The 17,636-nt window shown below is 34.8% G+C and overlaps 1 protein-coding gene across 1 annotated transcript in view; it reads right to left on the reverse strand.

The window, feature by feature from the left end:
- The window catches only part of SLF1 (SMC5-SMC6 complex localization factor 1), a 75,929-nt gene that overhangs the window by 43,210 nt on the left and 15,083 nt on the right, over positions 1-17,636 (reverse strand). Inside the window, exons 5-11 of the mRNA XM_080804879.1 lie at positions 14,267-14,429; positions 8,151-8,294; positions 5,363-5,509; positions 4,363-4,509; positions 3,392-3,514; positions 1,565-1,618; positions 397-555 (exon numbers count right to left, since the gene is read on the reverse strand). Of these exons, the coding sequence (XP_080661005.1) occupies positions 397-555; positions 1,565-1,618; positions 3,392-3,514; positions 4,363-4,509; positions 5,363-5,509; positions 8,151-8,294; positions 14,267-14,429 (937 nt within the window). The remainder of the gene's footprint in view (positions 1-396; positions 556-1,564; positions 1,619-3,391; positions 3,515-4,362; positions 4,510-5,362; positions 5,510-8,150; positions 8,295-14,266; positions 14,430-17,636) is intronic.

Here is a 17,636-nt window from a genome sequence, read left to right on the forward strand (position 1 = left end):
TCACACCAAGACAAATAACCCTGTGAGATGATCCTTTAGCACTCAATCAATTCTTGCTTTTGTGACTCCCAGTCCCCACTGTGTAACTTCAAATTCCTATAAATTCATTAAGGTCTCATTTTGTCTCTCATTGCTGGGTTAGTTGTATTATGACAACTATCTAGTAAACTGCGAATTTTTAGTAAATGTTCTCTAGTAACTCCAAATACAAAATACACCAAAAAAAAAAAAAAATTAAAAAAGAAAGAAAGAAGAAATTTTAAGTGGGTACTGCATTCCCTATTAAAACAAGGGAAAAATACTGAAAAGAGAAATTAACTGTAAATATATAAAAAATGAGAATGTTCATATTTTAACATTCTCTTAAAGATTATAAACTCTTAAGACTGCTCTTACCTGTAGAATGTTCTCTAGTAAAGCATGAAGAAGGCATACAGGGGGGATATAATGTGCTTGTAAAGAGGAAAGTTCCTCAATTGCTTCTTTAAAAAACTGCCCTTCTATGAGACTTTCAATTAAATTTAATATACCTCTGGGAAATTCAGCATTTTTAACCTAAAAAAAAAAATAAATAAAGATTCTATGACTCAAAGAAGAAAAAAAAACTATGGAAGTAAATTTTAAATTAGTAAGGTGATTTAAAATTTTCTCATCTGTAAAATGAAGGTAATTCCTGTCCTCACGACTTCATAGGATTGTTATATGGTTCACAAAAAGATTATTTATACAAATGTGTTTTATAGCTACCGGGCACTACAAAAATACACATTGTTACTTGATTTATGTATTATTCTCTGTTGCCCCAAATAGTAAGGGGAAATACTGTCACTAAAAGAAAATTTGAAAAGGCATTTGCAAAGTATGGCTGACAATGAGGAGACCTTAGGCAGAGCTACAATTATACATAGTTCTTTAGGGGCAAAATCATTTCTTGGTTTTCTTTTAAACTTCTAAGCAAACTATATCCATTAAGATATACTAAATATATTAAGAAGTCATCAAGCACAATATTTGATATAGTGTCACAGAGTCACTCTGAGGATGCCCATTATATAAACTCTAAGAGTTCCATGAAATACATTCCCCTTGGTCAAAGTATTTTTTATTTTTTTGGTCGAAGTATTTTTAACAGCAAAAATAACTACATTAAACTAGCAGAGAATTAAAATACTTTGAAAGACTACATGAAACAAATCTTAAAGGAAAGACTAATGATACAAAGGAAATAATATACTTTTAAAAATATTATACTGAAACTTTCATCTAGAGGTAGTAATTATGAAAGTTACAAAATGTGGTAAGAGTGGTACATAACTCATCCATGATGAGCACAAGGTAAGTTTTTAATTCTTGTTATCAGTTTGTACTACCATATATAATTTTTTTGGAGCTTTGATAGAGTATTATTTTTCTTTTTCATTTCTGATTAGAGAAAGTACATTTCAATTTGATAGGAGGCTCTGTTATGCAGACAACACATTCCTTTATATCAAAGTAACTAAAAACATCAAAACACAAAGCTTATTTTTTTGACTCCATCACCACCCTAGTCCAAGCCCCTTACCTCAATATTGTACACTGGTTGTTTATCTATTCTAATGCAGCTGTATCTGATAGCCTATAAAACAGCAACCATATTACCAAAATTAAGCATCTTTTTAGGTAGAAAATTACATTTCAGTGTACAAAAAATAAAACCTTGGGCAAACTTACATAATAGACTCAGGAGCACTTTAATAGCCATAATGGATCTGATACTGATACACATGTACTCAGACTAGTATCTTCCACTATTTTCAAGTAATAGCACACTCATGAGTGTGAACACTATTTTCTCTTTCTAAACTAACTTAAAAAATAAAGTCATTTTCATTTTGAAGAGCTGAGGAGGTCTACTGTCCTTAGTATTTTAATAATTAGAAATATAAACAAGGAGAACATTTTGTATAAAAGTCCACAGAAGAAAAAAATGTGGTCATGTTTTCTAGATAATAACATGTGGAATCTTCCTCTATTGTTTTAAAATACTTATAATTGTGTATTTACTTAAAAGATTATACTGGAAAAATATTTGTAACCAATAAAAAAAGAGACAATGTTCTGATTATATAAGGAGTTCTAGATACAGTGTTATAAAATAAGCTAATGGAAAACTGAAAAAGAATATAAGTAAGCAGGTGACAAAGACAGAAACACAAATGGCAAGTGAGGGTATAAAATATGTTCAAACTTACTACTGCCAAAAGAAATACAAATTAGAACAATGATAAAGCTCTGGCTTCCACTTAGGATATAGAAGCAAATACCCACAACCCTCTGGGTAAGGGAACAGAAAACAAAATCTTTACCCCTGGAAAAGGGAAAGAAAAGATCATGGTCCCAGATCATTAGCAATCCCCTACCACTGGGGGCAGGGCAAGATCACTGAGAAAGTCTCCCCCCCCCAACCCTAAAGGACTGCATAAGACTGAGGCTGCCCCAGGACATCATAAAAGGGCCCCAATGTCAAATATTTGGCTAGGAAGCATTTTATTTTGCTTTTTAATTTTATTAATTTTTTTTTTTTTAAGAGAGGGAGAGAGAAAGAAAGCAAGAGGGAGGGAGAGAGGGGTAAGGGACAGAGGGAGAAGTAGAGGGAGAAAAAAAATCTCTGTCTTGGATTGATCTCACAACCATGAGCCGAAATCAAGAGTTGGACGCTTAACATACTGAGCCACCCAGGCGCCCCAAGCTAGCAAGCATTTTAGCACCAAGATACAGCAGTCTAGAGCCCCTGGATGGTTCAGTCAGTTAAGTGTCTGCCTTCCGCTCAGGTCATGATTCCAGGGTCCTAGGATCGAGTCCGACATGGGGCTCCTTACTCAGCGGGGAGCCTACTTCTCCCTTTCCCTCTGCTGCTCCCCCTGCTTGTGCTCTCTCTTTGACAAATAAATAAAAATTAAAAAAAAATTAGCTATCATTGTTGGGCGCCTGGGTGGCTCATTGGGTTAAGCCTCTGCCTTCGGCTCAGGTCATGATCTCAGGGTCCTGGGATCAAGTCCCGTATCGGGCTCTCTGCTCTGCAGGGAGCCTGCTTCCTCCTCTCTCTCTCTCTCTCTGCCTGCCTGCCTACTTGTGATCTCTGTCAAATAAATAAATAAAATCTTAAAAAAAAAAAAAGATACAGCAGTCTATAAACACCTAATTTATCGTAGCTTCACTGAGCTATAAATAGCAGAGAATTCAGCTTATTTATTAAATGTACAAATACACTTCTGTTCATAACAAATTAATAAATTGAGAAAATTTTAAGACACATTAAACATCATGAGTCATTACTATTATTATTATATTTTGGTTCTACTAGAGAAGGGTAGGAAACTATAGAAAATTTCAGTATGCCAAGTTCTACCTGAGCTCTATATATGTGCTTCCTTAACTCATTTTTTATTTCAGCAATATCCACATCTGTCCTGACATCCTTGGTTTTTGATTCTTTGGCACGATCAGCAAAAACAGAACTCTTCATTTCTTTCTGCATACATGTAGAAGTATTTTAGACAGTACTAAAGACAATATTACCACAAATGTTAAGTATCATAATAAACAACAGAATACAAGAAGAACACATTCATGCAGCATTAACTTCAACAAAGATCCTTATAATCATACTTTATAAAAATTATACAAGGAAATAAAAAGTTTAAAAAAAGCAAATATTTTAATTTGGAAAGTTTTACCTAGGATAATTTTCCTTTCAACCCCAAACTTTCCTTCCCTCAACCCCGTTGTTGCCATGGTCACACATAACATGATTCATTATTTATTTACCTTTATCATTTTTCTGAAGATCCTTCTGGATATATGCATATAAACATGCTGCGGTTTAGATAAAACAAGTTATACTCTAGAATAATTAACTCAAGAAGGATCCCATTCAAAAGACAAGCTATCTTATTAAAAATGATCTGTATTATACCAGGGAAGAACAAGACAAAAACTAAAATTTAGATCAGAATGCATTACCCAAACTTTCATACACATGTAGTCCTAAGGGATTTTTATTTTAGGAATTTTAGCCCCTTTTTTCAGAACCTTTATTTCTTTTTCATTTTTGTGACATTCAGGCAAATCATAATATACTTGAATATCCTGATTATTAATTCAAATTTCCTTGTGTATGCAAGTAAAAAATACTGTCTTTATAAAGTTAATTACAACATTAGTTATGAATATCACACCAGATCAACTGAAAACCTTTTTTTTCAAGGTGTGCAGGTTATATTTGACACAGCAAGCAATTATAAAATAAGATTTTATGTCTAGATTATATTATGGAAGCCAAAGAAAATTAACTGTTTAGCTTAGCTTACAAAGTTTTACCTGATCTCTATGTATGTGCTTTCTTGAGGTACTTTTAAGTTTGTTATGTTCAATGTCTTTCCTGGAATCTCTTTCATTTTCTTTTTTGCGCTTTTTCCTCAAAGTGTAACTCCTTTGAATATCTTCATACCTTCTCTTTATTTCCTTCTACAAGTATTCAGACCACCATTAAATCTCAACATGAATGACAGATGTTACAAAATCCAAAAAAACCTCCACAATATGACTTACAACACAAGTATACAACATTAAAAAAATAATAGTTTTATAAAAGAGGAAACCTCATCCATTGTTAAAGTTGGTATAAATCAGTGAAATGTTTTGGAACACCGCTGGGCATTACCTATTACAACCTAGCAAATCCACCCTAAGGAATATAGCCTAAGTTAGACAAACTCTTATATATGTGCACCAAGAGTCGTGTAAGAGAACGTTCACATTGTTCGTGGCACAACTATTCATAGCTGCAAAAACCAAGCAAGCAAACACAAACCAAGAAAATGAAACCCAAATTTACTTATATCAGTAAGTAAAATGGTTAAAGATATAGTTGCAAATCAATGGATTAAAGATTATATATGCCAGTAAAAAAAAAAAAAAAAAGCATGACTATGAACACCATCAACTACAAAAAGTTCGTTAACAGGAAAAACTAAACAATATATTGCTAGAGATAAGTACATTGCCGGCAAAACTATAATGAAAAACAAGAAAACAACAAAAATGCCAAGATAGAGGTCACCCATGGGAAGAGAGAGAAAAAGAGGATATAGTTTGGAGATGACACAGAGTAGGCTCTCAAACTAGTAATGCTCTATTTCTTAACCTACCTGGTGCATACATAACACTCTTTTATACTCTTTTTAAAACTGTACACAAATGCCTTATAAGCATTTCTGTAAATGTAATTCAGAAGGAACAACGTTATGACTATCATTACATTTGATAGACTTAAAAAGGGCTGAAAAATATAAATCATTTTTCATTTGGAAGGTTTTACCTGACTTCTGCATGTGTGCCTTCTTAAGGTATCTCTCATTTTAACAAGTTTCAAATCTCTACTGGAATCTCTGAATTTTTCTTTTTTGTGGTGTTCAGTCAAAAGAGAACTAACATTAACATCTCCATCATGATTTTTCATTTCTTTCTACATGTATGGAAGAAAACTTCAATTAGACTGTGGATGAAACACAGACTTAACACAACCAATGCAAGCCACAACAGAAAAACCCATTCAGGAAGGTAGGCTTTCTAAAACATACATACAAGATTAACTATAGTAAAGAGCCTTGAAATTGTATTACATCTTAGCTACATTAAAATGAAGCAGAGAAATGTAGATTTTTGTTCAGGAAGGTTTATATTGTGTTCACATATACATTTCATGTAGGTACTTTTATTAATCTTTCTTGGAATCTCTGCTTTTTTTCCCCCCTATTTGTCATATGATTAGTCAAAAACACAATTTGGTTATCTTCATTATTTTATTTTTCCAAAATTTTCAAAAATTTTTGAAGATTTTTATTAATTTACTTGAGAGCAAGTGAGCGAGCGAGAGACCACAGAGGGAGAGAAGCAGACTCCCCACTTAGCACAGAGCCCAATGAGGGGCTTGATCCCAAGACCCCGAGATCATGACCTGAGCCAAAGGCAGATGCTCAACCAACTGAGCCACGCAGGTGCTCCTATTTTTCCAAATATTTCTAAAAATAGTTTTAGACTGTAGGCCAAATAGAATCTTGCCATTATTAGACATATCAGATAAAAATATCTCAAAAAATCTTTTTGCAGGGGTGCCTGGATGGCTCAATTGGTTGAGCAACTGCCTTTGGCTCAAGTCATGATCCTGGAGTCCTGGGATTGAGTCCTGCATCGGGCTCCCAGCTCCATGGGGAGTCTAATTCTCCTTCTGACCTTCTCCCCTCTCATGCTCTCTCTCACTCTCTCTCTAATAAATAAATAAAAGCTTAAAAAAAAATCTTTTTACAGAACATAAAATTTTAATAAGGTTAAGGAGTATTAAAACCATATTGTTTATTCATTATGCAAAGTTATATATGCATTATATATCATATATATTATTATATTAGTTATGGGCATACAATATAGTGATTCAACAATTCTATACATTACTCAGTGTTCATCATGGTAAGTGTACTCTTAATCCCCACCACCTACCTCATCCATCCCCCCTACCATCCCTCAGGTGACCATGAGTTCCCTATGATCAGGAGTCTTGTTTTTTGTACAAACAAACTGATTTTTAAAAATAGAAATTTGTACCTGAATTTTAGTGTTATACAACATAAATTGATATATTTTCATAATTCCCATATCTTTTGTGTAATCTCCATTTGATTCTTTTTTCCATGTTAAAAAAAACTGTTTATTTTAGTAACTCCCATCATTTTACATTCCTTTCTGAAAGTCAACTTTTTTTTTTTTAAGTCAGGAATCCTTTTTTTTTTTTTTTTTTTTAAGATTTTATTTATTTGTCAGAGAGAGAGAGCGAGAGAGCGAGCACAGGCAGACAGAGTGGCAGGCAGAGGGAGAAGCAGGCTCCCTGCTGAGCAAGGAGCCGGACGTGGGACTCAATCCCAGGACGCTGGGATCATGACCTGAGCCGGAGGCAGCCGCTTAACCAACTGAGCCACGCAGGCGCCCCTGAAAGTAAAAATTTTTATACTGTGGCTTATGATGCATTTTTCTCAGACAGATTAGCTCAAAAAGCCTCTTATTAAGCTGGGTAGCTCAGTCTGTTAAACGTCTGACTCTCAGTTGTGACTCTTGGTTTCGGCTCAGGTCAGCTCAGGTCGTGATCTCAGAGTCGCTGTGCGCCTGCGGGAAATCTGCCAGTTTCCCTTTTCTTTCCCCTCTGCCCCTCCCCACCTCACGTGCCCTCTTTCACTCTCAAATAAATAAATCTTTAAAAAAATTTAGTTTGGGGCGCCTGGGTGGCTCAGTGGGTTAAAGCCTCTGCCTTCGGCTCAGGTCATGGTCTCAGGGTCCTGGGATCAAGCCCCGCATCGGGCTCTCTGCTCAGCAGGGAGCTTCCTCCTCTCTCTGCCTGCCACTCTGCCTACTTGTGATCTTTGTCAAATAAATAAATAAAATATTTTTAAAAAATTTAGTTTAGACTAAGTAATAATAATAGGCCAATGATCTGGTAAACCAAATAGTCTGTTTCATAAAGCACAGTATGAAATTGAGCATAATTAAACATTAGCTATTCTAGGGTAGAAGTAATAATGCCTTTTTTTGGTTGCCGCTATTTGAAAAGTTTTATACGGGAGCCACATATATGCCTTCTTAATCTACTTTTCATTGGTTCAAGTTCAAAGTCCTTCCTGTTTGTTTTCCTTATTAAATCAAAATAGAATTCATTTGTATCATTTAAAAAAATTTGTTCAACATGCAGCAAAATACTAAACTTTAGATCATGAATCATGAATATACGTAATTGCTGAAAGAGAAGAATCCTTTATAAGAAATACATTTATGTTAAACATTCACGGGAATTATAAGTAATTCTCATGTGTTGAAAATGCACTACACATTAGGAACTGTGTGTTCTTATATGCATATATGTGTTATTTCAATAAAAGTCTCAAAAACTGGGACATACGGCAATATCTTGAACAAGCTCATAACACAGATAATAAAAACACAGAGCTGGGTTCAAATACTAGCTCTGATTTCAAAATTTGTGTAATTTCTACCATATGCTCCCCCCAAATAATGATGTAAGAACCAGAAATGTACATTTTTTTTTCCCCATAAAGTTTTACCTGGGTCCTACACATGGTCTCTTTTAAGGCACCTTTCATTTTAAGAAATCCCTTATCTTTCCAGAAATCTTTGTTTTTTTCCTGATTGCTGTATTTATTCCAAACAGAATGGATCTGGGAATCTTCATCATTCTGAATTTCTTTCTGTATGTATATATAAATGGTTCAGACAATCAATTAAGTATAATATCAACAACATGTACTTTACATTATCTAACTGCAAAAGAAGGTAAAATTCCTCCTCCTAAATAAAGTTGTTAAATGGTAGTGAATTCTTTCAAGGAAAATAATTCAAAACAAAGGTCCTGAATAACAAAGTGATTTCTGTGTATCTTCAAAAAATATAATGCTTTGTTGGCCTAGTAACAATCAAGCCTTTTCATGAATAATCATGAACAGAAATATTTTACCTAGTTCCAGTTGAAGTTAAAGGTACAATATAGATAAAAATAAGTTTCAGATTAGATTACTTCTGATTATTTTTCAGGTTTTTGCCGATAAGACTTCTCATCTGCAAGTCTACTACATACACAGAGGAAAAGAGACCTAATAGAATTCACAGCTCTTATTTTACTTGAATAGCAATGAACAATTATTTTTGCCTAACTCTATCTCAAATATTTAAATTTTTCTTGCCAAGAAAAACAAACTGAATTCATAAACCACCTACCAATGATGTTTAAGACATTTGCATATGTACCTATATATAGAATTCTAAAAGTTCAGCAAAATAAAGAGATGGAAGTAAAAATGAGTTCATGACATATACTACAATGCACTTAAGGAATGGTATTCAGAGATTCATTATCTTTACAAAGAAATAAGAGAATCACTGTCCTCTTAGGGAACAGTTAGGATATAAACTGAAATGTGTAAGGCCTATGGTGTCATCTTTGATTCCCTTTCACCTGTTCTGGGATTCCTATGCAGATGTGAGGGTCTTTTGGCAGGCTGCAATCCTCCAATCAAAGAACAATTCCTGAGAGTACTTGATTGACTTCCTTTTTATTCAAGAAAGTAAAACTGAAAACTAAGAAAAATGAAGAACTTTCCTCCTTCCTATTCCAGGCATCAAAGAAAGAATTACTCTGAATGTACAAACCATAATTATTGTTAAGGACTACTTGAAGTGGGATAAAAGTGACTTTCTGGCTTTAAATTTAAAACTGGTTGACAATGGGAGGATATATCCTTACAGCCCAGAGCATCAAGAAAGGTCTAAAATACAGAATGAATTAATCCCAATAGATTCCAGTAATCTAGTATGATCCAGTAAAGCAAAAGAACATTACATTATCATTAACTAGGCAAGAACATACTGTTTTCTAATCTTAGATATATTTACTTATGTATCCGTTTCAAGATGTTAGATATTGACCCGTGAAATAAAATGTACAAAGCAAGTACCTTACATAAATTAACTAATTAAAAACCATAACCTGACAAATGAGGACATTTGGAAGCTTTTTAGAATAATATATTTTTTATAGAGTTAATATGCATTTTTCTCCAAATCACTAATACTCTAATTGAATACTTTAATGAAATATATAGAAAGTATTTTCTTTATCTGTAAATATTCATTGCTTATTCCTTATTTCTTTAAAAAAATTTTATAATTTTTTTATTTCAGAGAGAGAGAGAGAGCACACGAGCGAGCAAACGTATGAGCAGGGTAGGGACAGAGGGAGCCCAAGGTGGGGCTCGATCCCAGGATGCTGGGATCATGACCTGAGCCTAAGGCAGATGCTTAAGCAACTGAGCCGCCCAGGCACCCCTCTTATTCCTCATTTTATAAATATTTCTTTGGTGCCAACTATATACTAGGCATTGTGTTAAGTGTTTGTCTCCTATATGACCTACGAAAAAAAGGCCATGTCTAGTCTCTCTTATATAGTATAATTTTGTGTTCCAAATAGATGACCAAAGCCTACTTATTCAGTAAATTATTCTATTATCTAGGAGTAGGGTAGCATAGCGTGGCAATGACAGTCGGCCTGGCTTCTGATTCAGATATTTGATGGGGTTTATTTTTTTACACTAGGTATAGAGAGACTCTGGTCCCTGAGTCTTATTCCTTGATTCAGCCATGGCATTCACCACACAATTCATGACACAGGATACAAAATCAGAGAGGTAAGCAAAGAGTGCTCTACATGGTTCTTAGCTAGTATCCACACCCTGATTCTTAAATGGTATCTGAAGATCTTATGATTTACTACTAGTTATGGCACTGTTAACAGCATTAGGTATTTTTAACCACCCAGAAAGAGACCAGGTGAATATCAAGGTTACCTACTAATATCCCTACAAACCCAAGGTTACCTACTAATAGCCAAATGTGTATAGGAAAGGGCATATGAGGAGAGAAGTCTTAAAATTTACACAGTACTTGACCTTAAATTTTTGGTCTGACACATGTCAGTTGCAGGAGCATGGGCAAATACTTGACGCTGATTGTACTTCATTTTGCCAACTATAAAATGAGGCTATAATACATACACACAGGAATATGATGCTTTATTAAAGTAAGGTTGAGGGTATATAAGAGTGCCTGGCTGGCTCCATCGGGAAAGCATGCAACTCCTGATCTTGGGGTGTGAGTTCAAGTCTCATGCTGGGTGTACAAAGAAAGGAAGGACAGAAGGGTGGGATGGAAAGGAAAGAAAAGAAAGATAAGTAGACAGAGAGATTGATTAAGGGTGCATAATGCGTAGCAGAGAGAGCCTGGCACATAGTAATCACTCAATAAATATTATCCACAGTAACAGTTATAATAGTTCTCACAACATCCAAAGTAAGATAGTATTAGCTTCTATGTACAAAGGAAGAAATTCAGTCTCAGGATAGAGGACTTTCCTGTGCTCAAAAAACTAATCAATTATAAATCTGGGTCACAAATCAGTTGATCTGCCATAAAAAAAATGAATGTTTTCTTCTATCATTCCTACTGTATTTAAGACTTTTCTGCAGTTCAATTTTTATTTTCTTTCTTAGGCAGACGGTCAAAAGAAGTTTTAAGTATTCCTAAGTATCCTCCTTTTTGGGGGGGCAAGGCCTTCCTTGGGCCAAACAATTGAGATACATTAGTCATTTGTTCCTCTACATTCCTGTACCTTACATTTGAATTTGCCAATGCACAATACACACTAAATTAAGTTTCTGTGTTCTGTTTTCGCCACGAAATAGTAAGCACCTTGAAGTCTGACATGTGGTCTTACTCATTTTGCCTAGTGCACAGCATTGTGCCCGGTACATCAAAAGTCTTCAATAAATATCTATATACCTCAACTAAACAGATTCCTAATTCTGTTACTCAGGAGCTCTCTTTAAAAAAAAAAAAAAAAAAGTATAAGCAGGTTAAACAAAACTTTTTTTTAAATAATTGCTTGTTATTTTTTAACTCCGTCATCTTACACGACAACTCTCAGAGGATACTTCAGAATGTGATATGCTATACGCCGAAGTGGTAAAAGAAAAGAAAGACATTACCATGAAGTTAACTATTTTCTTCTCAGAAGTTATCACAAAATGCCTTCCTTATTTGGAATGTAGTTATGAACTCCCAGCTGCCTAATCCAGAATTCATAAAACAATGTATTCTAAAACAAATGTAAGTTATAGAGTATCTGCTTTTACTTGATATACTATTGCTGCCCTCCAATATTTCAGCAACTGAATCTGAATGCCATCAAATTACTGCAATAAAATAGGACTATGGATAAAGTATATCATATTTTATACTTTATTCATTTATTTCCATAGAAGAAATGAAAATTCAGATACTTTTACTAATCTAGTCAAGAATGGCTTTCATTCTATTAACAGTTAAACTGTTCAGATACATAGATCCCATAGGATGCTTTTGGCAGCAAGTAATAGAAAACCAACTCAAAGTAATGTAAATAATATGGATGTTTTATTACCTCACAGCATGGTAATGTGGTCCAGTGCTAAGACAGGTTTCAGGGTTGGCTAAGTATCTTTGCAAGGATTCACATTGTGTGTCTACATTTTGCTATCTACGGGGCTGGTTTCACCTTGAGGATGCTTCCCCTCATGGTCAAAAATTGGCTGCTAGTAACAATTTAGATTACATTCTCCCATGTTCTTATCTAATAGGAGCCAGGCTGCCGGAGGCTATCTCTTCAGAAGGATGAAGAAACTTCCCAGAACTTCTTACATATTACTCATCTCCCACAGGTCAGAACTGATTGACATGCCCATTCCAAGATCAATCGTCAAAGGCAACAAGATCTTCTATAGTCCAAGAAGATCCTTCCCCTGAAATAAGGTCATATTTCCAATCTACATTGCTGCTACTCAGTACAGAAAGGTAACTACAGAACAATGTATTATATCTACTCTTGGAAGACTCAAAGATATTTCATAATTTCTCTATTAATTTAACACAAAGTGAGAATTCATGTGCCAGGCTTTATGCTAGATTATACAGATATAACTATAGAAAAGAGAGGTATCATCCTCATGACACGGTCCTTTTGGTTTAGATGGGGAAAACAGATTTTAACCAGGTAATCAGCCAGTTCATTCCTTAAAGAGGCATCATTATAACTGGAATTTGAATGATGAACAGAAGGTAGGCAGGCACAGAGGGTGAGAGTACTGGGGAGGACCTTTCCAGGAAGAAAAATTAGCTTTTGAGAAGACACTGAGATAGGAAGTAGCTCAGCCTGTTTAAGAAATTGGGAGAAGGCAGTTTTGTTACACTATAGTTGAGCACAGAAAAAAATTGAGCAGGATACACCTGAAAGGTAAGACTGACAAGAATTCTGTGGGGAACTTTAAAGCCATGTTGGAAGTTTAGGACTTTATCCTAGTATCAATGGGAAGCCACTGGAGAGTTTAAATAGGAAAGTGACAAGATTAGAATTGTTTTACACAGAACATTTTGGAAACTCCTTCTGAATGATGTAGAATGGACTAGAGAAGAAAAAGGTAAGAGTAATTAGTACACTATCAAGAGTTAAAAGGTAGAGAGCACTTAAGAGTTTATTTCAGGAGGGCAGAGGAAAGACAAACTCAGTATGATGTTAATATAGGAAGAGGGAAGCACTGTGATTTGAGCGGTATTTAAGAGGATAAAATCAAGGGGACTTGATTGACAAAATGTGGGGAATAAGGGAGAGGAAGGTTTCAAGGGTTATTAACAGGTCCCTACATAAGTTAGATAAAAGGTTATAGCATCTATTGAGATGGAAACATTTAAGGAGTCAGTTTTTCCTACAAGATCAAGGTGGCGTTTTCAGACATACTAAGGTTTCTCTACCTTCTTAAAAATTCTTTTATTTCCAGAGAATTTCTTCTAGGACCGTTCCCATTCAAACAACTTAAGTGGTCTTTGCACAAAATGGGAATAAGGAGGTAGAGGAACAGGACAGGAAAATATTTCTAAATCCTTACAAAAAAGATTTAGAAAGACTTATTTCTATATCTTTTTTTCCATGGGAAAAATACCTACAAATTCTTAAATCATACCATGGTCCACTGCTATTTTATTTATACTCTGACATAAAATGCTAAAATTAGTTAGTAAATATCACTAAAACACAGAAAACTAAAATAGAGACTCAAAAATAAGACAAATTTTAAATTCAACAAGCAAGCTTCTTCCACATTTATTAGGAATATTCTCAAATATTTAAATAATTGAAAGCAACTGCCTTTAAAAATATGTCACTTTAATTATAGCTGACCTTTGAAGAATGTGGGGGTTGGGGCACCAATACCCCCCAGAGCCTAAAATCTACATATAACTTGTAGCCCTCCCCCAAAACTTAATAGCCTACTGTTGACCAGAAATCTTAGCAATAGCTGAAAAACGTATTTTATGTATGGATTACATACTCCATTCTTATAATAAGGTAAGCTTAAAAAAAGAAAATGTTACTAAGAAAATCATGAAAAGAGACTACATTGACAGTATTGTACTGAATTATTAAATCTGTTTATAAGTGGATGCATACAGTTCAAGGGTCAACTATACTTCTAATCACTGTATTTTTAAACTTTAGAACATATTTTAATTTTTAACATATTTCACAGTATGGATATTCTATAAACACTAAAAATTGTTTTTTACTTATTTTACTTACCTCTAAAAGAAAATCCCCTAGATATTGAATTGGATAAAATGGAGCCTTAAAATGGTCTTTTTCTTGCTCAGCCTTGATTCTTGCATTACTGGCAATCACATGAGTTATTCCACTTGGTGAACTTTTTGGTAAGATAACATTTGCTTTTCCAGCCTCCAGAACTCTAAATAAAAATGTAAAGAGTACAAAAAGTACTTTTTTAAAAAAAAGCATATTCAGTCAAATTATCCAAATCAATTACTTCCTAGGAGTAGGCGTGGAACTTTCTGAAAGAATTAAGTCCCCCTGGGTTGAGTGCCATGGAGAATAACTACTGCAGTGATTTCTTAAATTATAACTTGCTCAGAGAAGATGTTAAAGAAATCATGCTCCTCTATTTACCCATTTCTTGATATGGAAAGACTTTTTAAGAATCAAGCATGTTGAATTTATTCCCTAAGGAAAAATCACCTCCATAAGCCAAAAGAATAATGAAAGTTTAGGAAAGTAGCTACTTCAGAAAGTAGCTACTGCCACCTCCAAGGAAATCATTCTAAACTATAGAAAAGGAACTACAGTTGCCAGTATTCTTATAAAAAAATTAATTCTTGATTAACTAACTTTTGACATCCCAAAAGTTTCATGAAAGTTCTGTGGCTGCTTAGGATTTAGAAAGTCACAAGAGAACACTATTATCACTTAACATTAAGAAAAAGCCAAATGATCTACAATATCTTAACTTTTCACAAACCCATCAGAGAACAAAGGTAATAACCAACCAAGAAACTTAACTTCCCTAAGAGTGATAATGATAAGCCCCTTTGTGAAGAGACTGGATACTCAAAAAACTATTTCATTTTGCCAGGGTGTAGGACAGAAGTAGCTGTCATAAAAGTAGGTAAAACTCTAACAAATTTAAGGGCCAAACGCAAGTACCATAACAACTTATAATATCTGGGAGTCACTGACTCAAGGAAAGTCTGCCCTCACTTGAAAGCTCTTTGCCTCAGTAGTCATGAAAAAAGATTAAGGGCAGATAAGATTCCCTACTGGGTAGCACAAGTGGGCCAGTGAGGATCAGCTGCCCACCAAGAGATAGACATTAAACCTGGTCCTGGATCCTTCACTCATATGAAGAAAACATCCTAAGTTATTTGGGTAAGGTATGAATATACTTTCAGAATCCAGGAAAAGATGCACTGTTTCTGTTGGGAGAACGTAAGTAAAATCTATGTGCCCTGAGAAAGGGGCAGGAAAACCTCCTGCTGCATCGCCCAAAAAAAGGATCTACTGTTTCTGGATGAGGGATAAAGGCAAAATCCATCTGACCCTGGACAAGGGGCAGAAGAAATGCCACTCAAACATAGGTTTCTGCATCAACACAAAGCAGAAATCTAACACTGGGGCAGAGGCTGGAAACGGTCTTGCCAAAACCCTGCCCACAGATAAAAAGCAGAATCTGGCTGCCATGGGTAACTGAGACACAAGTACTGAGAAAGTGCCAACCCCAGAGAACAAGAACACAAAGAATGTTTAAGACTGAAGTCTACCAGCAGAACCAAAAACACATCTTACTCTTAGCCTCAACCTACAGATGAGTAACAAGCAAGAGAGGAAGAAAATGACAAGACAGTCCTCCTGTGACCCAGCCATGCAGGGACTATGGAAAGCTGACAGTGAAGCAAAAACATCGATTAAAAACCCTCCAGCACCCCAAGAACCAGGCCAAGCACATAGAAACTGTACTCCACTGTAGGAGTAACCAGAAAGGATGCACTGAAGGTATCTATAGCACTAACAAAATCCAAAACCTGCTCAAAAACTGACAAGATTAACTCAACTAACTGCTTTACAGAAAAAAGTAAGCCCATTTTTGGACATAAATATTTATTTGAGCCTCCACTGATCTATATGTGAAATCTATACATGCAATAAAACAATACAAGACATACACAAAAGGGAAGAAACCAAACCACTGTCAAGAGATAGAGGAATATAAAGCACATTTGCTAAAATTATCAGAAAGTGACTTTTAAATAACTGTGACTGAAATGTTTGAAGATACAAAGGAAAAAACTGAATAAATTGCATTAAGAGATCAGGAACTGAGTACATAAAAATGGTAGAAATAAGTTATGATATCAAAGAATAATTTTTTTTTCAAAGAATAATGTCTTTGACAGGCTTAAGAATAGACTGCATGCAACTGAGGATGGAATCAATGAACTTAATGATAGGTCAATAGAAATTATCCAACTGAAACAAAAAATGGGAAGAAAGTTAAAAACAAAACAAAACATAACATATAAAAACCGTGGAAAAGAATTAATTGGCCTAAAACACAGGTAATAGAGCACAAGAAAAAGAAGACAATAGAATTTAAAACATAATGGCTGAGAATTTTCCATAATTAATAAAAGATAAAAAGCCACACATCCCAGCTCAGAAACTCCATGAACAACATGAACAAATAAATAACAGATAATATGTAAGACACACACACACATTTGGATACATTATCAAACTGCTAAAAACCACAGGTAATATCTTGGGTGGTTTTTTTTTTTTTAAGATTTATTTATTTATTTGACAGAGAGAGATCACAAGTAGGCAGAGAGGCAGGCAGAGAGAGAGGCAGGCAGAGAGAGAAGGGGAAGCAGGCTCCCCGCCGAGCAGACAGCCCAATGCGGGGCTCGATCTCAGGACTCTGGGACCATGACCCAAGCCAAAGGCAGAAGCTTTAACCCACTGAGCCACCCAGGCACCCCAGTATCTTGTTTTTAAAATTTTAATTTCCAACTGTTCATTATTAGCATATAAAAAACAGTAATTTTTATGTAGTGACTTACTACTCTGCCATCCTGCTGAAATCAATAATTACTTCTAATAGCTTTTCTGGATAAATTACTTAGTATTTAGCCATATCTTTTGGAAATAAAGACAATTACTTTTATTTCTTTCTATTTAATTCTATGTCTCTTATTTTTTTTTTTTTTTTGCCTTATTGTACTGTCTAGTACCTCTAGTAAAATGCTGAATAGAAAAGGTCAGATGCAGGGCACCTGGGTGGCTTAGTCAGTTAAGTGTCCAACTATTGATTTCAGTGCAGGTCATGACCTCAATGTCTTGAGATTGAACCCCATGCCAGGCTCTGAACTGGGGGTGGAGTCTGCTTAAGATCCCCACCCTCAAGTCCTGGAGCTCTCGCTTTCTCTTAAAAAAAAAAAAAAAAAAAAAAAAAAAAAAAAAAAAAAAAAAAAGTAAAGAAATGGTCAGAGTGAGCAACTATTTCTTAATTCCTAATTATAGAAGAAAAAAAATCCATGATATTAAATTTATATATTTTTACATTTGTCAGTCGCTCAGACTGAAGACACAAAAATTCTTAACA

The sequence above is a fragment of the Martes martes genome, assembly GCF_963455335.1.
Source record: "Martes martes genome assembly, chromosome: 5".
Classification (NCBI taxonomy): Eukaryota; Metazoa; Chordata; class Mammalia; order Carnivora; family Mustelidae; genus Martes; species Martes martes.